Source organism: Lindgomyces ingoldianus (assembly GCF_010093535.1).
Source record: "Lindgomyces ingoldianus strain ATCC 200398 unplaced genomic scaffold BDR25scaffold_23, whole genome shotgun sequence".
NCBI lineage: Eukaryota > Fungi > Ascomycota > Dothideomycetes > Pleosporales > Lindgomycetaceae > Lindgomyces > Lindgomyces ingoldianus.
The window spans coordinates 1-22,882 of NW_022985184.1; the positions used below are offsets into that span (position 1 = coordinate 1).

The following is a 22,882-nucleotide window of genomic DNA, read 5'->3' on the forward strand; positions in this document are numbered from 1 at the left end:
TGGCTAGGGTTTTGACACAACGTAATGTCACGATTATGCACGAGTAAGGTTATAGAGCTTCGCGGAGGTCTAGTTCAATTACTACGTGAGGTATCATGGTAGGTACAAGACGTTGTGTGAGGAACAGGAAAGTTCAGGAGGAAATTAGCAATTAAATACTCAGCTCAGAAGTCCAAGCGCTTCGGGTATGAATCGAGCCTGTTCCGGGTTCAGTTAGTGTTGAGGCGGTTCGTGCTTAAGTTCATGTCCGTGTCGTGTCGTGTTCGTGTCGGACGTGCACCGATAATACTCCGGTACGCGTCCGATACGGTTATGTCTGGGATCCGGGGAGGATACCGTGACATTATCCTGCCTAGGGGTAGTGGCTTATTTTTTTAGTATAAAACTACAACACTAACATCCTCTACACAGATGCTAAATACTAGCACAGAGACCTCCTTATTAGCTTTAACAATCTATACAGAGACCACACTAGGGAGAATTAAGCGCTAGAGATTGTTAAGGTGCTTAAGGACTATAAAATTGCGTTTAAATTTTATTGCTATATTGCTAACAACATGTTAAGCAGAGACTATTGCAACTTTAGCTAAGAAGCTTTATTTACCTCTTACCACTAAACACTATATCTGCTGCGCTAGCTATATAATTTAAATTGTTGTTAAGGCAGTTATATACAGCTAGGGAGTCTCTACCTTTAAAAAAGCTCTAGCCTAAGCTGCTCTAGATAATTAATTTAAGCTATACTAACAGCAGGGCGTTTTATCTAGGCTAAAAAGCTTCTTCTAGAACAATTTTAACCTAGACTAACAAAACTTCTTGTGAAAAGTACAAAAGTATAAGGATTTTAAGAAGTTACTGTTATGTTACGTACTTACTAATTAATTCGCTGCTTACGTACAAAAGTACTACCAAATCAAGAAGTTACTGGCAGAAAAAAGCTCAAACGTAACGTACTACGTACTGTTGGCCACGCTGCATCTATCTAGAACTAGCTCCTCCTAACTCGACCCCTCACGATTTAAACTTAGATCCCACCTTACCCTCTACCCGCCGTTCCTCGTATATCTATTCATTTCCGGCTCTCCTCCCTTCCTTCTCCATCCCCTCACAACCCACAACTTTCTCAACTGCCGCCTCTACTTTTCGGTCCCTTTGGCTTGCGCAATCACGCTCTTTTCCGGCTTCTTGCATTGTGGAAACTGCATCTTGTTTGTCTTGGGTGCCGGAAGATTTCCATGATTCGGATGAGGTTAGCCGCCCTATTGTTTCCTTTAAGGGAAGGAGAGCGGTTAGTTGGGTGGGAATGGTTTTGCAAGGAGGATTTAAGAATATGTATGGTGTTGAGAGCGTGTATGGAGTTGAGGGATATTCAGGGAGTTGTATTTGTAGATATAGGAAGAGGTCTATAGTAGCGAGAGAGATATGGACACAGGGTAATGGGAGTTTTAGTAGGTGGTTGGGTTGGGGCTGGAAGGGTTGGGATACACGCGGGCCTCAACAGCACCTTTGACGTATTGCGCGTGGCCTGCGATGAGACTTATTTAGGTTTGGGTTTGGAGCTAATCTTGATTCGGGGACATGTTGGATGTAGTGGTCGATGAAGCCTTAGATTTATTAGGTTGGGGTATGGGTTGGTCGGTTTGGTGTAGACGACGTTTGGTTGATCTGATCTGATGAGGATTCGAGAGTTGAATTTGCTTGAATAGGAGATGACGGTTAAAGCTGACCGATGTTAAGGTTTCTTATGTAGTGAGTTTGGTGCGATTTGATAAAGACTGGTGACGTTATGAATGTTCATCGGTCAGGCCAAGTCACATGCTCACTGACCCTTAGCTGACCTTAATGGAAGGCTGAAATAACAAGGATCTTAAAGACATAAGTTGTAAGTAATAACAGTAAGAAAAGAGTAGAAAGCAGAGTAGGTATCGTATCAGTCTCATGCAAGACTATCTGTTACCAAAATGATTAAAAATGAATACTATTGCATATAGAATAACTCCCTTTTCAATATAGGCGGTCATTGTTGCCAAAGGCTCAAAAACCTAGAAAATCTGCTCCTGATATCCAATGTTAGAGGCACTAAGTGATTAGTGCAATGCATGGAGGTATCATCACGTTCGACAGTACACGCACTAGGCGAACTTGTCATGCGGGACTACACCGTCCCACCTCTTTCCTAAATACGGCAAGGATAGAATATAAGGAAGCTTCCACCACGAGAAGTAGAAGCATAATATCCGCCACCTCTGGAATATCGTATTAAAAGATAGGGGTGAGTGCAGCGTATCACTGAATTCTGTAAGCAACATGCCAACCTCTATGGCAGTACGGCGACAATATAGCAGCAAACCAAACCGGAGGTCATAGCGCGTGACAGATACACCCACTGATCCATCTTGGACTGTATGACATAAAGTTCTGTGTGTCTATCACCCGCCCAATATTCTAAGTTTTAACTTCCTGTCCAGCATTTCGGGGGCGATGGAATACAGTCGAAAAAATGAACGAGATACGGATTACGGGTCTGCAAGGAAAGTTCAAGGTTGAAAACTGGCATTTGAACATAAAATGCTGCCCGATAGCCACAAGATAGCACAAAAAGGGCTTTGGATTAGTTTCAGTTTCAGCAATTTACCAACGGACGACTGGATGAAAACATGCTTCAATGATGGTAATTTCCAGGTAGAGCATGTAGTATTTAGAGGAATAGAAAAATCTTCCCGTCTATTCTGGTTCACTGATCTCCCGGTAATCCTGAAGCAACCTCCAACCAACAAGTCCCCAACGCAAGATCCAATCATGGCATGAACACTCCGTCTGTAAAATCTATAACCTGTGCCTTCTCCAGAAATTGGCCAGCGAGCTCCTTGAACTCTGCATGGGTGGGATCTTTGTAGACGTAGTAATCTCTGTCCTCAGCGGTTTTGAACTCGACGATGAATGCGTGGGTTATGCCATTCTACGCCACGGAAACAGCGGCAGTCAGCACACTCAAGATGCATGTCTTTAATAAAATCATTCAAATAAAAGAACTATTGCACCTGAATTCCCTCGGATGAGTTATCCGTCCCGCCAGATGCGGACATGATGTACGGTTTTTGAGTTGTAGGATGGATACAACTCTCCTTCAAAGCAAGCATACGCTGAGAAACCTTTATATTGTTATCTTGTCAGATATATATATATATATATATATATATGAGGTGCCTTCAGTGTTACGTACTTCACTGATCTCCCCAGGACTTGCAGATTCTTTAAATTGGAACAAAACGATATGAGTGATGCCCATTTTGGATTTCGTGGTATCCCGAAGCTCCAGGACTCGAGATCGAGAAAAAACAAATGAGAGTGAGAAGAATAACAGTGGGACCCTCGAGCAATGTCGGAGGATAAGAGGTTACACTTCCATTCCGCTTTACCTGGTGTGCGAGGGTGACCCCTCGTTAAGAAAGCGGGGTAGCTAACTAGTTAAGCTAACTAACTAACGTATTCTATCAGTAAGCTGCGCACCCCAAAACCCACCGAAAATCACGAAAATCGCACCTCAAGATCTCGACAACGGCTAGGCAGAAAGATATTATAATGTAAAATTAGCTTTTACATATCCCTTCTAAGACATAAATTAGAGTCTTAGGTTCTTTCCCTAAGTTGTTGTTAAGATATCAAATTTCAAGACCAAAAAAATTAAGCTAAAATTAGGTCAAAATCAGATATCTTAAGAATTAATGCTTCCATTTCTTCTATATACATATATATAATATGCTCTAGAGAGGCAAAAAAGCTGTTGTTGAGATCTTGAGGTACGGTTTTGTCATTTTCGGTGGGTTTTGGGGTGCGCAGCGTCCTGATGTGTGTAGCTTACTGATAGAATACGTTACAGCTTCTTTAGCTGACTAATTCAAGTCTTGAAAATGAACTTCATTAGATATAACGAGACCAAGCGCAACAAGCGTCATTCTTTCGCGATTTCAAAATTTGGTTATGCCGAAATTCATTTGGAGCTTTACGGTTCAGTTGCATCGGAGAAATCACACTGATGGTTTTATTGGAGGCGATTGCATTGGTGGCTGATTTGATGTAATGAGAATGAACCTGAAAATTGCTTCCTGAATAATGAGACCTCAGGTTGGAGATCAAGACTCGAACCCTCGATAAAACCGCAGAGATGTTATATAGATATCAGGTGTAAGCATCTTAATAGATCAAAGGTGTAAAAGGTGAGTTGAATCATTGCGCTATGCGACAGTGGCTAGGAAACAAAGAAATCGAATGAGTATGAGAGGGAACAAGGGGTATCGGTGGCTAGCCCAGTATAGCTCTAAGTAGATCTGAAAGCCATTCAAAGCGATAATTCCAAAGAGGTGAGACTAACAGAGAAAAGCTATGAAAACACAGCAATTATAGGAAGGGTAACAAGACCAGTTTAACCCCTTGCTAACTGTATTGCTTGCAAAATAACTTGAATTAGACTCAGAAGCACGCTTATACCCCCTATTATTGAAATGAGCCAAAAGGTCCAATACTGCAACTTGTCCCGTCGGTCGTGCAGAAGCTCTCTCATAGAAGCGGGCCGAGAATTCTTGAGTTCCTTCGCAACAAGCTCGATCCTCTCGGACAAGACGGGGAAATGTTGGGCCGCAAAATACACAGGCTGGTCAGCTGGCAATGACAGCGATACTGAGGGTTGCTGTACCGATTTTTTCATACATAGAATCGGAAGTAGTTGGTCTAGGTTTTGACTTGGATCTGCTGGCCTGTATGTATGTGGAAAGAGCTTTCTCGAAGGTCCATGCTGTCCAAAGAGCAATCGAAACGACAGAAGCACTTCCCGCATAAATTGTGAGATATCTTCCTCACTTGCGCGTGGATCGAACGATCTCTTCTCCGTACTTGCGAATGAAAATATAGTACCTTTGGACTGAAGCATTGCGACGCAGAATGAAGGGTAGCTGAAAAGTGAAAGGGTCCTACTGGACTTATTATAGTCGAGATGCAGCGCCAGACAATCAACCCAACGAATTCTGACGTGGAGTAAGGCCATGAGAAGGTGTGCGTTTGTTTCAGAAGGATCCAGGGGTAACCAAGTTGCAGCCGATTTACTATTCTCACTGGCTACTTGGGTTATGTTCGGAGGTGGGGAAGGCAACAAATTTCCGAAGCCCTTCAAGATGGCGAATAATGGCCGATCTGCTAGGTCAACTGACACTTTGGTTTTGTCAAACACTAGTCCAGAGTTCGACTGACTGTCGTACTCGAGGACTGCCAGCTCCTCGAGCGAGCAAGTGTTGAACGTAGGTCTGTAAAGCATGGACTGCCAGCCCAAGATTGCGAACACGAGTAATCTTTGGGCCTTGAGACACTCGTGGGACTCCTCCATGCCCTGTGTTCTGCGAAGGTCTTCAATCAAGTCGTCGATGCTAATCCCTTCGTTATCTCGGGCGAACTGGGCCACCGCGGCAAACACTTTTTCAAATGCGTTGCCCTCGAGAAGTGTCTCCTTCCCTACCTGCAGCTGTAAAACAGCATGCGATATATTTGTGAGTTGTCCATGGAGCCAAGGCTGGTACCAGCCCAAGTCGATCGTGGTTGGTAAAAACACGGACACTGGCTGAGGCTCCTTGAAGAGCTCGTTCGCTTTGGTCGGTTGCGGAGCTACAGCAGTCAAGGCAGTCGTCGAGAAGACTGGTTGGGATTTATTAGTTATAATGGCTAAAAAAAGAGTCTGATTGGAGGTGGACCTGTAAGACTCACAGCTGCGCTTCTTGCGGACTCTGAAGCTACCAGGAGTAGTAGATAGCTTCCGTCGGGATCGGACTGCGGCCATAGAACGCAAAACGTAGTTGCACGAAAGGACACAAGATCAGCGGTGTTTTCAGCACTTGACAGCTGTTTCTCTATGTGGATTGATGTGGTGAGTGAGAGAACGTCTGGTTTCGATCAGCTAGCTATGGAGCGATAGTACCTGCGGTAGAAGGTTGAGATTTCAGTTGGTGTTCCCAGTTGAAGATTGATGATGCAACACAAACAGCACCTAAGCGGTAGCCTGGTCCTGGTCTGCCGGCGCACTTACCCACTATCTCGCGGGGCTGAAGCACCACGAATTTTCTTGGCTATTACCTTTAACGCAAGCTTTACCTACGTGTGATACATTTTGGGGCGAACGGGTGGTGGTTGTTTCCACTCGTACGACTGTGGCCGAAAAACCCAAGGGACTGTGCTTGTTCTCGACCAATTAGAAAGAGGACTACGCGCGGGCGTTTGCGTGAGCCCCGTGCCCGTGCAGTGACCAGCTTCACTCCAGCAACCCCATCCAATCCCCACGTCCCATCATCCATGCCTGGCTTCTGAGCACACACGAATTGTATACCTGTCTTGTCCATCGGCTTAGTTGTTAAGGCGTTTTGTCTGGCTAATGCTATGATTTTAAGGACACCGGACTTGTGGAAAGCAAACGATAATGTCCTCACCGCTCTTTTTTATGAATCAAGTACTCGCTTCACACACCACGGACAAGATTGAATGATTATCATATGACAGCGTTGCATAGAGTGGCACAGCTCACCGGTCTCCGGACAACCCCGTTTCACGTCCGCGCCGCAGAAAGAAAACAAAATACTCGACGTTGGCATTCTGACAAGGGAAGACGCTGGAAAATTCATTTAGTTCTCCCTACACTTTATCTGCTCCCTCAAGTCAAAAACGTCGCCTTTAGTTATAGAGGCCAACGAACCGGTCCATCTGATATGGCGAACAACCATTGACAAGTACCACAGGCAACTTGAAGAAAGAGGCCTGGCAAGGACTCCAAACTAGAAAGGGGCAGCGGGAGATAGATAGCCGAATGCTCTCATAGATGAAATCTAGGAGTTGCCATTCCAGGAATTGCAAATCTCCAAGGTCTAGATAACTACTATTATATTAATATTATATTATTATACATTAAAGACCTTGTAGATTGCCTTGGCATGTTAGAAGCTCTAGATTTTTTATTTTTAATATTAAAAATAGTAACCTATACATCTTCTTTAGTATAGGCTCTCTAAGCTTTGTGCTGTTGTGGCATTTTATGTTGTTGTTGCGCAGGCGTTTTAGTAGGGATGCTGCGGCGCTCGCTTGGGTGCGGCGCTCGCATATGAAACACGTTACCGAAGTGAGAGCCTGTCCCTGTATTGCTTGGCATCAATGATTTTGCAGTTGTTATCGCCTGGTCACTGGGGCTGAACGGTCGTTTTGCATCTCTCTTGTGGGGCTCTCAAGACTCTTGCTCAAGGTGATATACCCTTTCGCCACCATTTACAGGGAGTTGCTTACTAAATAAAATAGTTTACACGTCCAGTCTTCCCGCAATTAGTCACCCCGATGGAACAGCTAGGCAATGTTCTCCCTAAAGTTCAACAAGAGCTCCCATTGTCAGAGTCCCTTGAAGTAGCTCTATTGAACATGTACACCGAAATAACCATCTTCTACGCATACGCAATCACTTTCTTTCGTAGCAATCCAAATGCTACCACTAGTCGTACGGCATGGTCGATGTTCAGCACAAGGTTCAATGAGTCCATGTCCAACCTTCAGCTTTATTCAAGGAAAGTCGGCGAAATAGCCGACATGATGCGATTGCCCAACGAGATCCATACGGCCGAAACGGTGGAAGTAATAAACAGTCTACAAAAGTTAATGATATCAGACAGTGGAAAACCATGCCACATCATACCGTACGGATTGAGCCTGAAATTTTACGGCAGGTCGGCAGAAGAAGAGGAACTAAAGAACTTTTTAGATCCAAGAAGTGACGGCGACAACCTGAAAGTGGCGGCAATATGCGGCATCGGCGGGATCGGCAAGACTCAGCTTGCTCTTAATTACGCTAACACTTCCAGAGAAACATTCCAGGCTATTGCATGGATTCAAGCTGACACCCAGACTAAGCTTGTCCAAAGTCTGTCCACCTTTGCGTCGAAGCTCGGCTTGCTAAAGAAGGAAGGCGGAGAGGACGATTACCAATCTGTCCAAAAGGTCAGGGACTGGCTGAATAACTCAGGGAAGGCATTTCTTCTAGTCTTTGATAATGTAGAAGATTCCCGGATCCTAAGCCAGATATGGCCGGCTAGTAACAAAGGATCCATTATCATCACCAGCCGCTCCCTAGCAGTCGCGGCCAGACGTGCCAAGAAGATTATGCAACTCAAGTCCTTCGATGACGATATGGCTACGGGTATCCTGTACGACTTAACAGGCCTTCAGCCGGCTGATGAAGCGGATGCAAAAGCTGCAAAGGAAATATGTGAGCTTATTGGAGGCCTTCCGCTTGCCATGGCTCACATGAGTTCCCTCATCCAAGACCGTGGATATACCTATGAAGAATTCCTTGCTTTATATAAAAAGCACACTGAGAGAATATTCGTCAAGGATCAATCTCAAATCGACTACGAGCATACATTGAATACCGTATGGGACTTATCGTTTCAATCATTATCACAAAACGCTAGGGTTCTGCTGGAATTCCTTTCGCTCTTCGACCCGGACATGATTCCTGAACGGCTGTTGATAGGAACTAGAGCCGAGAATTTAGAGTCTCGTCTAAAATTCCTAAGCGACGATTTCGAGTCAGTAGAGACCCTAGATCCTCTGCACATTCCTAACACAAAGCCTAGTTTCGGTGAAGTGGTGTCCGAGCTGATTACTAAGACATCCCTAATATGTCGGCTAACCACATCCAAGTCCATATCCATGCATCGCTTGGTTAAGTTTGCGATGCTTATTAGAGTGCCGGAAGATGAACAGACTTTGTACCTAGACAACGCAATTCAACTGCTCTACCACGCATTCCCTAACACATGGGATCAGCGAGGCCCTCAGCAAGGTCATGGTTGGCGTTCATGGGAGACTTGCAGCGCCATTGTACCCCACCTGTCTTCCTTGATGAGTCTACAAAATCAGTATAATATGAAGGCTACAAATACTGAGGTTTTTGCTGAGCTGATCTTCCGTATTGGGACGTAAGCAGATTCTGCGACTCTTTAAATATGTCAAGCTGTGAACTGACTATTTTGATCCTAGCTATCTTTGGGAGAACGAACAACCGACCACAGCAAAGTCCTTCTTTGAGTACAGCCTGACACTGGACTTAGACCCTAATAGTCGGATATGTGCGCAGGCATACCGGATATTAGGACACATCAACCTTGATGTAGCCCAACCACGAGCGGCTCTCTCTGCATACCAAAAAGCGTTAGTGGTTAGAGAGAAAATCGAGGAACCAGATTCGCCCGCTATAGCCGAAGTTTACGATTCGATTGCGTGCAGCTACTCTGAGATTGGAGATGTTACGCTAGCGCTGGAGTACCTCGCAAAGGCGGATGCTATCAACTTCGTTCAATTCAACGAGACGTCAGCCCGGACGCAGGCCATATACTCACTTGCTTACCTTCGAGGCAACCAACCCGAAAAGGCGCTCGAAGCCCTTAACCTCTGCTGGAAGCTGCAGAACAAGACCGAGGAGGAAATCTCAATCTCTCAATACCCCAAGCATGCTGGGGACATTGTGCTATTGGCCAGAATACAATACGCGCTTGGACGCAAGGAAGAAGGGCAACGGTTGGCTTCAAAATCTATCACTATTCGCCGAGGCATCTTCGGTGCCAAAGGCCCTCACGTCGCAGACTCGATTTTCATTGTCGCACAGATGCTTGTAGCCGAGAGTGAATTGCTCGTGAGTGCTAGGATGTTTAGGGAGATTATTGACATGAGCCGCGATATGGTGGAGATGAGAGGCCACTTGGCAAGAGCGCTATGGTTTTTAGCATCAGTAGAGGACCGCCTTGACAATCCTAGTGAGGTTGAACGATTGAGGAGGGAGGCCAAAGTCGAAAGAGGTAGAATCCAAGGCAGGGAAGCGCCGGATGAAGACACAGACGAAGCATTCATGAGCTTGGTGGGATGGATGCTTTGGTAATTTTGGGCTAGTAATGGCACCGGGACGCATCAGACGATAAGCCTCGAGCATCAGTAACAAATTTAGGTTGAATTTCGGCTAGCGATGGCTCGTACATCATGCTTGACGAGGCAAGTAGGCAATCGACTAGAATAAGTGCGTCAGCGAGATAGCTGTAGGCAAAGCGTTGCAAAACACTTTGCGGGAGAGATGCTGTTTGGGTAACATTACGTGTCGGGGAAGGATGTTCTATTTATTGCGGAGCCTAGTTGAGCTCATTAAGGCTGTTTCGAGGTCCTGTTGCAAATCGGAGTATCAGAGGAAGGAGATAGCAGTCTACTCAGGACTCACTTCACGGACCATTTATCACAAAACTACTTCCAGATAGCACTATTACCTAGCTTTACTATTACCCTTCTACCCGCTACCATGAATTACTCTAGAGCTCGCTATTTACGCACTATTATCTACTGTGCACTCTTCCATAGCTCGTTCCAGCGTGGCCAACAGTCCGTAGTACGTAACGTAACTACGTGAACGTAGTAATCACGTGAGGAGTACAAAAGTAGTTAAAATGTGAGACGTAACTTTTGTACAGTGAATTGCTAAGTACGTCCTATAGTACGGGTTAGAGAGGTTATATTTTAGGAGATTTCCCTCCTGTTTTTAGACCCTATTAGCCATCGCGTTAAGAGCTTTGTTTAAGGTTGCGTTTTAGAGTAACAATTATAAAAATAGTTAACTTTTGCCCTAGAAAAGCTCCTTATCTTATACCTGCCTATTTGCTAACTTATTGCCTATCTTATTAATTATTATAATAAGCTAGATGTCTTAATTTCTCTATTGCAGCAGGTGTACAGCCTTATCCTAATCCTTCTGCTTATTAGAGTTGTCCCAACAAGCTAGAGACAGAGGGCAATAAGGAGGAGAAGGGGACTTTATCTAGGCTAAAAAGCTTCTCCTAGAATAATTTTAACCTAGACTAACAAAACTTCTTGCGAAAAGTACAAAAGTATAAGGATTTTAAGAAGTTACTGTTATGTTACACACTTGCTAATTAATTTACTGCTTACGTACAAATGTACTACTAAATTGAGAAGTTACTAGCAGAAAAAAGCTCAAACGTAACGTACTACGTACTGTTGGCCACGCTGGCTCGTTCTATAAAATTGTTTTCTGTACTACTCACGAACTTGTACCTAGTACATACTATTTTAGAGCTTAGATTACGTAGCATTACTAGCCCATACTATTCCTTAGCTCAACATTCTGTCCTGTCCCTAATTTCGTACAATTTCCTAATTCATTATTCTTATACCACCGTTACGTTTGTGCTCGTTAGCGGAGGAGTGAATCTTATGTAGTTTTGGAGCAAGGATACCTGGTCGTGGTTATCATTGAGACTCATATTTGGCAAGGCGATGCAAAGAGTGGAATGGTTCATAGGATACGTAAAAAAGAAGACCTTGGAAAAATTAGTCAAGGCACAAGCCTCAAATTTCTAAGGTGATTCATTCGCGGTTGACTAGAATACATACATAGCTTACTAACCCTGCAGAGAAGACCTAGAAAACATTTTCGCTATAGATAAACTATATATTAGATATCTAGCTCTAGGGTAACTCCACGCTAATAAAAAACATGCTTGCGCAACAACAGAAAACCTTGTGCTAGAGGCTTATAATAAAGTGAACTTACGAACCAAAGGTGCCGTAAGCCACGCGCCTAAGGTTGACCTTGCGGTAGTGCCTTACCGTTGGTTGGAGCAATCCTTAGTCTTGAGTTGCATTGTGCATCATTTCGAAGAGTCATTGAGCCTCCTACTTTTCCAGTACCCTCATTCTGGCACTTATCAAAGATTCCTACTGCTGATCGGGCAACTTCTGCCTCGGTGACGAGACAATCGTCCGCCCAGCCTTGGGGATACTCGATTTGTAGAGCACAGGATGGAACGTACTACCCAGTACTAGTCTAGAACTAGAGCCAGCCATTGTTACCATCTACTTACACCAGGCCACCACAGTTCATCCTTCTTTCCAATGAGAGAACCCATTCCAGGGTTGTTCATTGGTGTGAACATAGCATCCGTACAGTCCTGAATACCGGGGGCATCTAGATCCTCGGAGTTAGCATTTGATGTCTTCTGATATTGATCCTTGTATGCGTAGCGGATCTTCAAATGTGGCAGCGAAGGCATCGTAAACGCCCCTATCTAGCGGAACGCCATCGTGATTGTATGCAGGATCCTGGAAATCCGGTGGCAGAGGAGCATGCGTGGAGCAATCGACGCGAACTAATATAGTAACGCCAGCACGATCATTTTTTGTACCAGGAGCAACCCTAGGCATCCTAGCACACTGATTTCCCACACTATGTGAATTCACACACCCACCTTCAGGGTGCCCTGGGCAAACATCTTTATACTCGCCGTTGGTGAAAGTTCCACTAGAAGTGTATAAGCCTAAGATCTAGCATCATCCTCAGATCCCGTTGTCACAACAAGACCTGGCGTCAGCAGAGGGGAAGGAAAGAAGATCACCACGATTCTTTAAGAATGGGGAGGAAAGCAAAGTAGCCACACTCATTGGCTTCCAGTTTGACTTCTTTGGCTTCTGCATGAGCCCAGGTTTTGGTGTATGCCACTCCTGCACTGATCCCAGCAGTGAATGCATCTGTAAAATTTCCAGAGACAGGCAAAGCCACGTTAATAGCAAGCACAACAGGCGTAGTATCGGTTATAGTGTAGGTCATTGGTCCGTGGCAGTAAGGATGGGAAAGAAATATTTTCTCCTGCCCAAAGAAGAAATTCGTTCGCACTTGGCAGTAGTTCGAACAGGTCAATAGTTTGTTCCAAGATACCCATTTGGTCATTGGACAATTGGCAGATTCGTCCATACGAAATGCAGGTGGACAAGCGTCATTTAGGTACTCGTGATAAAGAATAGGCTCTACGTTAACACCATCGCAAGGGTTGCGCTTCACTAGAGTGCTCAACGGAACGCATAGTGCTTGGGCAATAAGGGAGACCAGAAAGATTGTTGCGTATTTAGAAATGGTGGATAAAATGGATACGTGTTGTATCTAAGAGACAGACCGCGTAGAAAGTGGTTTGAATGAAGGCATAGAAATGATAAGCCAACAAGTTTCTTCTGTTCTTTATAAACATCTTAAGAAGAATTCGCAGGTTCCTAAGCCGGATAGTACACAACGTAGCTGTCTTAAACTTCCCCGTGCCACGAGTCTGCCTTGAGTGGCTTGTTGCTGTTAAGAATAGCCGCTCCAATGTATGATTTGCCCGGCGACTGCTCACTTTGATGATGACCTCATCTTGAGGTCGATCCGTGCCGCTATCAGAGTTGATCCGTGCCGCTGTCATAGTCGTCCATAATACCAGCTCAATTAGAGGAAGCGGGGCAGCAATTAACTGGTTGCAAATTATGCCACTAAGAGCAGATCGCGGGGTCTAGGATAGAGCGGGTAAGCTTAGCTAAGTAGTGGGTAGCAAACGATACGTATGAAATGATAGTTTAGGGCTTAAGGAGCTCGAGGTGGCTCCAGATATAGCGTACATTGGTGCTAGCCCTCATGAATGACTAGTGTGACCTCATGGATGTGCCATGTCACGTGCGACAAATTTCACGCTACTTGGTAACACAAGAGATTCCTTTTCAACGGTTTTACCGTATTCGAGGGATCCACTAATAGTTTGACGGGAAAGGAAAGCTTCGGATCATCATCATGATCGAAGGATTGGGATACTCCCAGTGTGCATTCGCGTGCTCGGCTGGGGCAGAACCTGGTACGTTGACCCCGTGTAATCGGTGGCATTATGCCACTAGAAGTGTCAAGGAACAAACTACATCTGGATATCTCTAATACTTCCACCCAAAAACGGGTGTGGTCAACCTTTAGGAGGTTGTATTCGGCCTCTGGGTCGCCGCTCTGGTGTAGGGATTGCTAAATTGACCACTATGAACTAGAGCCCTGAATCCGCACGAAACAGGATCTTCGTTACCGCAAATGCAGGACGAAGAGTAGAATCCGGCTTCTCTTCAAAGACCTGTTGTGGAAAGACTCAATTCTCCAATATCTTAGTCTTCAAACTGCATCCTCTACAAACACGCGATACCACTACACACGCCGCTCCATTCCAAAAGTGCTCGCTGAACTCTACTACCTCATCGGCCTTACAGGCTCCCCATTTCTATTCTGCCTCTTCATCTTCAAACTCTTCCTCGGTACAATTTCTTACAGCGAGCGCTCCGACGCTGTTGGGTCCTGGGGACCTTGACTGGTTGCGGCCGTCTTAGCTCTCGTCGCTAAGTTCACTCTCGAAACTCCTGGGATATTATGGAGTAAAGCTTCCAGGCCTAGGAAGAAGCTATGGTATCTTGTTCAATACGATGCTGATGAACTTCGAAAGATGAATCTGGATGGGAGCGAAAAGTTGAATAGTATCATTTAACTCCGGAGTATCATACTTCACATATTCTTCGTTGTTAAGCTCGCGATGTGGAACTTTTGGATAAAGATAAAGGCTTTCAAAGCTCAGTGGTAGGAGCCTGAAAAGTACTCTTTGGGGCAGGATCATGACTGGACTGGGCTGAACCTGTCAGTGTAAAACCCTTTCCCACTATCTAATACGATAGACTAACCGCAGGAATGAAGTACGAAGGACTTCCACAGCGTTGATAAAAAGCCAAGAATGCGTCCACCTTCTTGCTCATGTGCATTTGGCGAAGGAACGCTCCAAGAGAGGAGGGCGGTCAGATCCGAAACACCCCAGAAGGCTAGCGAAGCTGATGCCGACGCTCAATTAACCTGAGACAAATATCCCGTGGAGACAAGTGGCTGTCAGCCGCGCAAAAGGGCGGATATCTGGAATTGGACCATAATTCATAGGCTCAAAAAACTTTCAGGAGCCAGCAGGTTTTTTTGTAGCATAACACAATGCATATCTTTTCAACGCCCACTCGCAGACTTGCCTCATGCAAATACATGCTTAAATTACGTCTGGCGATTGTTTCTTTTCGACCCCATCAATCACGGAACTCAATGTTGGCCTCTTTGTTCAGGATCAGACCGGTACGCTGGATGTATTGCCTTCCTGTGAGAGGAGATGAAGGATAGGTCTTCTTTCAGCATCAAAAGTTTGTATGGAAATGGTGCTTTACTGATAGCACCTCTAACAGGCCCACCACTGGACTACGCTAGATAGTGAAGGGAGCCATATTCCCCTATTATTCGTAGTTTGACGAATTAAGGAATATAAAATGTCGCAAAATTTGGGCGAGGACTTGATTAAGAAAGGTTTGCAACTGTTTTAGGCCATTTGTATTGCGGTTTCAGACTCTAGAGGTCAGCACCATGCCCAAGTAAAATACGCCAGATGTGATAGCTCTTAGGGTTTGCAATAATGAATTGTCACTCTTAACCACAGCATCCTTCTATTTATTTGGGAGAAGTTAACAGCTTTGTTTAAAGCTTAGAAGAGCTGTTCATTATGTATCTCCGACAACGTAAGGCTGTTAGCCTTAGAGAGTGGGCGGAATGTGTGCGTTTGTTGTAATTCTTCTTCTAGAATCGTGGGGAATGGGTCCCCGAAGTCAATGTGGCCAACAGTTTGTACTACGCTACAGTTGGCATAAAATACCTCTCTACTTCTCACTTTGTTAAGGAGGAAGGGATGGGGTCATACAGTACGTAATAGTAGTGGTTTAGTTCACCCTTACAGTTGCTACTTTTGCCAAGAGCTACAGCGTAGCACATGTAGTACTTTAAGATAGGGCTCACTCAATGCACTCTATAGGTTTATTAAACTCATGTTAGACGACTTAGCAAACAGAGTTAATTCCTCTACAACTAGATCATCTCATTTAGTAAGCAAATTCCTATTAAAAATAACAGTCTTTCCGCCTCTACTGCAGGCCCTCTCGCACTTGCAGCTAGTACTAGGGATTAAGAAGAAATTATGGAGTATCTTAAACCAACACAAATGAAGATAACATGGATTATAGCGTGATGGGATATAAACAAGCTTGAAGAACTAGCCAAGGGGTACGTCTTAAGCAGCCAAGGTGGAAGAAATGTGACACGCTTATAGTGATAGATATTAATGCAGGTAATACGGCACACAATTTGCTATACTGCTATCAAGGAAAGTGATACAGAAATCTCTGCTTGTTGTACAGCAGAAGCACGTCTAACTTGTAACTCAGAAATCCTCCTCCTAGACGCGTAAAAAATAGGCAATTGTCACTCTAAAAAGCCTTTCTTAACCGTACTACGGGTCCACTTCTTAGCCTCGCTAGCCGTAGGGGAGCTCACAAAGTTACTACTTTTGTACGACTCACATGATCACAGCGGAGCGAAAAGTATCCGTCATAGTACGGACTGTTGGCCACGCTGCCTGAAGTGGTGTAGACACAAGTGGTGTAGACACATATTCTCTACATTTGAGCAATTTGTGAAAGAAAATATCGCAGACGATTTTACACGTTTAGGAACAGATATTTGAGATCAGAAGGAGAGGTAATTTGTCGTCACACACTGGCTCCGGATATCGAGATTGCAAAATAGACCTCGCTTCGCAACTACACACAGCTTCAGCATCTGGCTACCGGGCACAGCCCTTAAGTCACCATACCCATCCACTCCCAACATCTATCCTAAACTCTCCAATCCAGTCTACGCAAAAACATCCGTAGCAAACCTTTCATTCCTCAACCCCTCAAACCACTCCCTTGCCTTTTCCTCCGAAACATCCCGTCCCTGCACCTCCATACTCCTCTCTCTCGTAATTCTAATACAAGTCTCCTGTACCCCTTCACCTACTTCCCTACCCCCACAAACAAACACTTTCGCGCCTGCTTCAAACAGCTCTACCACCTCCTTGCGGTCATGATACAGTCTATCTTGCACGTACCTGCATCCCTCGGACTTCTCTGGGGTACGGGAGTAAGAATAACGGACAGAGACCGCGCCGAGATTCTCCCAACGGCTGAGGAGCTCTGAGTAAAGTGCGTCAGTGTCAGGAGAGTGGCAGCCGTAGAAGAGAAGTGCTGGCGCGAGAGATCGGCCTGCGGCGAGTTGCGCGGCGCGCTCTTGGATGAAGCCCCGGAAAGGAGCGAGACCTAAATAACGGTCGTGAGTTAAAGTAAAGTGTAAATCAGTTAGGGGAAATATATGTACCTGTTCCAGCTGCCATCATGATGACGGGAACGTTCCTAGTGTCCTTCGGCAGGTGGAAGGCTTGATGAGAGGTTCGAACAGCAACATGGAGTTTGTCCCCTGGCGCGAGGCTTGAAAGATAGCTTGATGCTACCCCGACGAAGCGTCCATGTCCACTCAGAGCTGGTTGATCTACGACGGAGTACGTAAGGGTGACATTGCTTGGATTCCACAGCGGTGAAGATGATATCGAGTACTGACGCACTCGCATGGGAGGCAGCATCTTCAAGAAAGGTCCTAGCGGTAGATGGACAGACGGAAAGCGTTCAAGAAGGTCAAGAACCGAGACACGTTTTGCCGTAATCTCAGTTGCGAAGTCGACGTCCGCCAATCGAGCAAGGTCTTTCGTACTTCCTTCATCTTGAGTAGCCTCTATCAAAGCGAGGATGTTGCGTTTGCTGGCAGGCTGACCGAGCTCGACATACGCCCCAAATACATCGCTTGCGGATATCGGAGCATTTGTGGGAAGCGTAGTCGGGCCAGCAGATGAAATGGTCAACATGCTATCCCATGCCAGCCCGAAATACCTCATGGCCCGGCTCACACTTTGCTTCGGATTGATAGGCAAGATTGCAAGGTAGTCTCCTGCGGAATAGGTCATGTCCGTTGGTAGGCTGATTTCTATGTGTCTCTTTTCCGGGACTCCAGGTGCCGATAGGACTGTTACCTCCTCGACTCGAGCTTCTCGTACGTCCTGGCGCAAGTTAGAAGACCGAGGGGTGGAGATCTCAACCTGTAGGTTCGTTTCGTAGGCCGAAGCTCCTGGGGTATCCAAAGATCGATATTTCTCCCGCATAGCAGGCCAGAACACTTGGTCTTCCCAGTTCTCAAACTCGGTAAAAATGTCGCCACCTGCCGCGTCAGCCGTCCCTAGCGGTGCAATTCTTGTGCCGCCCCTCTTCTCCATAACGTTGTTGAGGTATTTCGGAATTCTATGGAACGTTTTCGCCCAATCCCGGTGACCACAGCCAAAGACGGCGAAACAAACGTTGGCCAATTCAGACCCTTTCAACCCGCCGAGCCAGTTCACGAAATGCGCAGCATTATCTGCCGGCTGCCCCTCATAGGAGGCTGTAACAATTGCGACCGGCCTGTCTGTTGGGAGGGTTTCTTTGGCCGAGTCCAGCGTATCGACAATATCCGCCTTGAAGCCATGGTCAGAGGCATCGGCGGCAAGCCTTTGAGCAAGCGCCTCACATGTTCCAGTATTTGACCCATAGTATATTACCATGGACTTCCCTTTTATGGTGCTTTTCTTTGATAGCTCCTGTGGCTCAGTCTTTGCTAAGGCTGCCTCACTGATTGACGTTGATGCTAAAGCTCGCTCAAGCGTTGTTGCTGACATGTGATTTCGTAAATGTGCACGCATGTAAAACCCTTTCGGCTTGATGGTGAGCGTTTGTTTGACCTGCAGCTGGTAGGATGGATCTTCCATGGTGAAGTTGAAGTTCTGAAGAAGCATGGCTGTGACCAGAAGAGCCTCTTGCCATGCAAATGGCCGCCCGATACACGCTCTCATTCCATTACCGAACGGCTTCCAACAGTTAGGAAACTCCTTGTTGAGACGGTCAAACTCGGCATCCAGCATCCTCTCGGGGCGGAACTCTTCATTATCTTCACCATAAACAACAGGATCGCGATGGATCTTCGAGAACAGAGCGATAATAGGGGTACCCTTGCTCACATGGTATTTACCAGCGATGGTGGTATCCTCTTTCGCCTGAAGCCCAATAGATGGTGCAGTGGGCGAAAGTCGAAGAGTTTCCCGAAGCACAGCGTTCAGGTATGGGAGCTTCGAGAGATGCTCAACCGTGATCGGGTTCTTCCCAATAACTTCATCTACCTCCTGCTGCACTGTATCATACGCACTCGGATTCTTCAAAAGGTAGTAGAATACGAACGACAAGAGTCCGGATGTGGTTTCGTGACCGGCGATCAAGAACGTGATCATATTGTCGATCACGCTATCATCGGTCATCTTCTCGCCGGTTTTCGGGTCGACGCCATTTAGCATCGCGTTAAGCCTTGAAGAAGTAAGCGAGAGAACTAACAGTAATTCGATGACACTAACAAATCTCTTTTATCAGACGGATGTTCTTTTCTCGTTTTGATGACCTCCTGACTAGTCTTTCGGAGCAGTTCGATGTTCTCCCAGTACTTCTGGGACTCCTGTCGGTAAAACATTTGTGCAATTGCACCTCGTCTTGCTCGGTCTCCTGAGGCTTTCAGAAAGTCAGCCATTGCTTGGATGAATGGGTGGACCTCTTCAGAGTAGTAAGAGTTGAATCGATAATCCATCGCACAGAGTGCTATTGTATCTAGCGTCAGTCTCGTGAAATCGTCAGTCACTTGGATGATATGATCAGGCCCATGTCGAGCCCTAGGAACTCTGTAAGTAGGATTCTTATAAGAGAAGCCGGAGGTGTTACCATTTCATGACCAGCTGAGAGGCAATGTCCTATTTGGGTCAGCACCCACAAGTGACTCGAAGACGAACAGATCCGAAGCCTAGATCTGTCCCAGCGTGGTGGCATACATGCATTTCATCAAACATAGCTCTAATGGTGAGCGGTCCAAATACCGGCAGGAGAATTCGATGGGCAATCCCTATGAAGATGAGCGTTGCGCGACAGAATTGTGGAGCAGTGGCTTACCCCAATCCTTCTCCTCAGTCCCATATGCAGTGAATAATCCGTCTATAGTCTATATTTAGCCCTCACTGCTACCAAAACTGGAATTGAATACATACCATGGGCTCCATTTCGTACTTCCTTGAGAGATGCCGAAACAATCTTGGAGAATCTGGTTTCATCGGTGATTTCGTTCATCAATGCCTGAGATGCAACCACGACCCGAGCAGCGCCTCCAAGTTGGAATTTCCAGATAGAGCCTATAAATTGTCAGCCTCGTCTGGACCGCAAATTGCGCATGCGGTGCGAGAAGTGTACCGCAATGACGAGGCTAAGGATGAGAATCCAACGAACCGTAGATATCAGACAAGTTCATCAAAGATTGCAGCGGATTTTCTGGATCAATATCTGATACATTTCCCACAAAGGGAAGCCCAGGGGGACCTGGAATGGGTTCTGGCTCCATGACGCAAAATATTACGACAGGAGAGACGTGAAAACAGGAGAAGTGGGAAAGAGCGAGGGAATTAGGTTAACCTCGTGTGGTTAATATATTTGCACGGAATTGGTGATCTACGCTATAATCATGTAAAATAGACAAGTCCAATGCTCGCGAAAAAGAGGTTCAGCCGTATTGGTGATTCCGAGAGGTGATGGCACTAGTATTATGGTGTTTGATGCTGCTTGGAAGACGCCTCGGCGAAGGTAGGAGACCTAAATCAAGTTAGGTTGTCGAGAGAGGTCGGGTCCGCATCCGCTCCATCGGCCGAGAAAGTTGAATAGCGAAACGCTACTGTCACGAAGGATCTCGCTCGCCTTTTGTCGGTTCTTTGTGTCGTGATGCTTTACGGCAACGGTTGCGAAGTTCGCACGTCTGAATGTGAGACAACACCAATCGCCGGACTTTGAACGGGCCGTGCTAATCTAGTCGTCCCGCATGTGATTGGAGGACTTCCAAAGGCCAACTCACGTTGCTGTGCTCTTGGTTCCGGACGCTTGAGATTGATACTTGGCATCCTGACACTCGGTCCATTCCCCGAATGTCTACACGAACTAAGGAATTACGTATGGTTGGAGAAGTAACTATGTGTTCATTCCAATTACATTTGTGTTAAAGCGCTATGCTCATGATATTCCCGAGATATGCCCTGAATGCAAATAATACAGTGAACGCTGGCTGGAAGATGAGGAAGAGGTAGTAGCAGCACAAGGTCCGAGGCCGTTAATGCTTGGTATCGTACAAAGAAAACACTCGAAAATAAATTTAGAGCCTCATGAACAAGCCAGCGAGGACTCCCACGCCTACTAGACCCCCAGAGAATTTCCATCGGCTTGCGCCGGCTTGCATGTTCTCGAACGGGCTCCCGTTGTTGTTGTTGCTAGAAGTCTTCTCCGCTTTTTTTGAGCTTGTAGTCGAAGAACCGACCTGGCCTTGCCCCGTTGGAGTTGACACCGGTGCGGATGTCGCAGCAGTCGGGCTCGGAGATGCGGCATCGGAGCTTGCAGAGTCTGTAGCGCTGGCCTTCCCATCCAATGTCGATGTAATAGTCGAGCCGTAGCTCACGGTGCTTGGGCCCATGACGACCGGGATGATGATTTGCAGTGTCGCACCGTCCGAGTCCGTCGTTGTCTGCGTAATGGTGGTCGTGTAGATACTTGTGAGCACCTCATCCCCTCCGTTGGACTTTGTCCTGTGGGCCTGGGACTTTTGCGAGTGTTGCGCTTGGCGAGTGGAGGTAGGCTTCGCCGCCTTGGAGGTTTCGGTCGCGGCGCATTGGGCAGAGCTGATGATGGACTCTGGAATATCGTTTCCGACGAAGCCGCAGTATGCCTGGAGGGTTACCAGGAAGGGATCGATGGTCCAGTCGTTGGCATCGCAGGTTGTGCGGGCGCAAGACACAGCGTCAGGCAGATAACCATCGAGATTACTAGCTTTACAAATGCCTACCTCGCGAGGAAATAATCAGCACGCGCCAGGCGAGCATGGAGACGCGAAGAAACCGGGCGCACTTACATGTCGCCGAGTCGCACCCGCTGCCCGTTTCACTGAGGCATTCCTGCCAGCAGTCGGGGAGGGTGTCAAGCCAGTCGAAGCCCGTCGCTGAGACGCCACACGCGAACACCAAGAGCGCCAGAACCGAGAACGCGACCGAGGATAACATGGCGACGCCTTGAGATAGACCGCAAGACTTCTACCTCAAGAGAGCGTCGAGGATGAAGAGAAGAGCAGACAAAGAGGCTGGACAACGCATTGCTGTGCTGGTCAGCAGCTGGTAAAATGGAGAGCTGAGCCGCCCCCCTTCGGGGTGCAACCGTACCCAATCTAGGCACAACCTGCGCCCTGATCGCCCGCCTGGCCGCAGATCTTCATCGGCCAACCACTGCGTCCGTTTCGTTTAAGCAAACAGGACAAACAAAAGGCTTGGACCGTCCTTTCGTCATGAAAGATTGCGGCGTTTGTCGCTTGTGTTTCAGGTTTGATAAGCCGCAATGCTTTCCCCGTAAACCATCCCTGTTGGCTGAGAGGTCGCTCTCCCTTGCGAGTTTTACCTCAGAAAATGGAGGCATCCGCGGCAACTCATTAAGCCAACGAAGGCTGAGTCAGAAAATACCTGGTTGACGCAGTTGGCCCAATGCTAGACACAGCCACAGTCCAATCACAGTTCAGCCACTATTCAGCAACGGTTTCCAATTCTCCACTACTTTCTCAACTGTTCACTCGCAAGATTCAGATGGTCAGAAGGGTATGGCCGAAGCGGGTCCGACTCCTCCCTGCTAGCGGTGGCGATATTCGGCCCCAAGCCATCTAGATTACGGTGAGATATCATTTACAAGTGTGCTCTCGCAGCTTGCACATCCGCATTTGCACTACCTTTGGATATGATACATTTGACAAGAATTTACTTTCTCGTGTCTTTGACAGCGTATTCTCGCAGTAATCTTTCCCCTAGTTTCTAGGACTGTAGCCCATGCGTAGCTTCCGACCTTTCCTCATAACCTAAATTGTGTTGACAAGGAGGCATCCATATTTCACTCAAATAGCCACCATCCTTTTGCCCCCTTCCACACCTACAAAATCTAGACTCTCATG

At 46.5% G+C, this 22,882-nt stretch overlaps 6 protein-coding genes across 6 annotated transcripts; 1 reads left to right on the forward strand and 5 right to left on the reverse strand.

The window, feature by feature from the left end:
• Positions 1 to 1,065: 1,065 nt before the first annotated feature.
• BDR25DRAFT_230518 (uncharacterized protein) lies at positions 1,066 to 1,535 on the reverse strand (the record flags this gene model as incomplete). Its single annotated transcript, XM_033685341.1, has 2 exons — positions 1,066 to 1,269; positions 1,488 to 1,535. Coding segments are annotated over 2 exons (252 nt in total), but the record flags the coding sequence as incomplete, so codon positions are not given.
• Positions 1,536 to 2,696: 1,161 nt separating this feature from the next.
• BDR25DRAFT_264456 (stress responsive A/B barrel domain protein) lies at positions 2,697 to 3,414 on the reverse strand. The gene is made up of 3 exons (XM_033686869.1): positions 3,224 to 3,414; positions 3,042 to 3,152; positions 2,697 to 2,959 (listed from the first exon to the last, which is right to left on the reverse strand). Exons 1-3 carry the CDS (start codon positions 3,287 to 3,289, stop codon positions 2,798 to 2,800), a joined length of 339 nt encoding a protein of 112 aa, XP_033545493.1. The 5' UTR covers positions 3,290 to 3,414; the 3' UTR covers positions 2,697 to 2,797.
• Positions 3,415 to 4,221: 807 nt separating this feature from the next.
• Positions 4,222 to 6,142, reverse strand: BDR25DRAFT_264460 (uncharacterized protein). The gene is made up of 2 exons (XM_033686870.1): positions 5,752 to 6,142; positions 4,222 to 5,682 (listed from the first exon to the last, which is right to left on the reverse strand). Exons 1-2 carry the CDS (start codon positions 5,822 to 5,824, stop codon positions 4,424 to 4,426), a joined length of 1,332 nt encoding a protein of 443 aa, XP_033545494.1. The 5' UTR covers positions 5,825 to 6,142; the 3' UTR covers positions 4,222 to 4,423.
• Positions 6,143 to 7,066: 924 nt separating this feature from the next.
• On the forward strand, positions 7,067 to 9,952 carry BDR25DRAFT_335130 (uncharacterized protein; the record flags this gene model as incomplete). The annotated part of the gene is made up of 4 exons (XM_033692983.1): positions 7,067 to 7,150; positions 7,324 to 8,603; positions 8,652 to 8,996; positions 9,058 to 9,952. 4 exons carry the CDS (start codon positions 7,067 to 7,069, stop codon positions 9,950 to 9,952), a joined length of 2,604 nt encoding a protein of 867 aa, XP_033545495.1.
• A 6,463-nt stretch (positions 9,953 to 16,415) lies between these two features.
• BDR25DRAFT_289471 (cytochrome P450) lies at positions 16,416 to 20,577 on the reverse strand. The gene is made up of 8 exons (XM_033688455.1): positions 20,146 to 20,577; positions 19,911 to 20,051; positions 19,816 to 19,857; positions 19,698 to 19,768; positions 19,591 to 19,619; positions 19,233 to 19,541; positions 17,123 to 19,185; positions 16,416 to 17,064 (listed from the first exon to the last, which is right to left on the reverse strand). Exons 1-8 carry the CDS (start codon positions 20,255 to 20,257, stop codon positions 16,619 to 16,621), a joined length of 3,213 nt encoding a protein of 1,070 aa, XP_033545496.1. The 5' UTR covers positions 20,258 to 20,577; the 3' UTR covers positions 16,416 to 16,618.
• Positions 20,578 to 20,867: 290 nt separating this feature from the next.
• On the reverse strand, positions 20,868 to 22,071 carry BDR25DRAFT_304699 (uncharacterized protein). Its single transcript, XM_033690266.1, has 2 exons — positions 21,806 to 22,071; positions 20,868 to 21,735 (listed from the first exon to the last, which is right to left on the reverse strand). The coding sequence occupies exons 1-2, from the start codon at positions 21,951 to 21,953 to the stop codon at positions 21,056 to 21,058; spliced, it is 828 nt and encodes a 275-aa protein (XP_033545497.1). The 5' UTR covers positions 21,954 to 22,071; the 3' UTR covers positions 20,868 to 21,055.
• Positions 22,072 to 22,882: the final 811 nt, after the last annotated feature.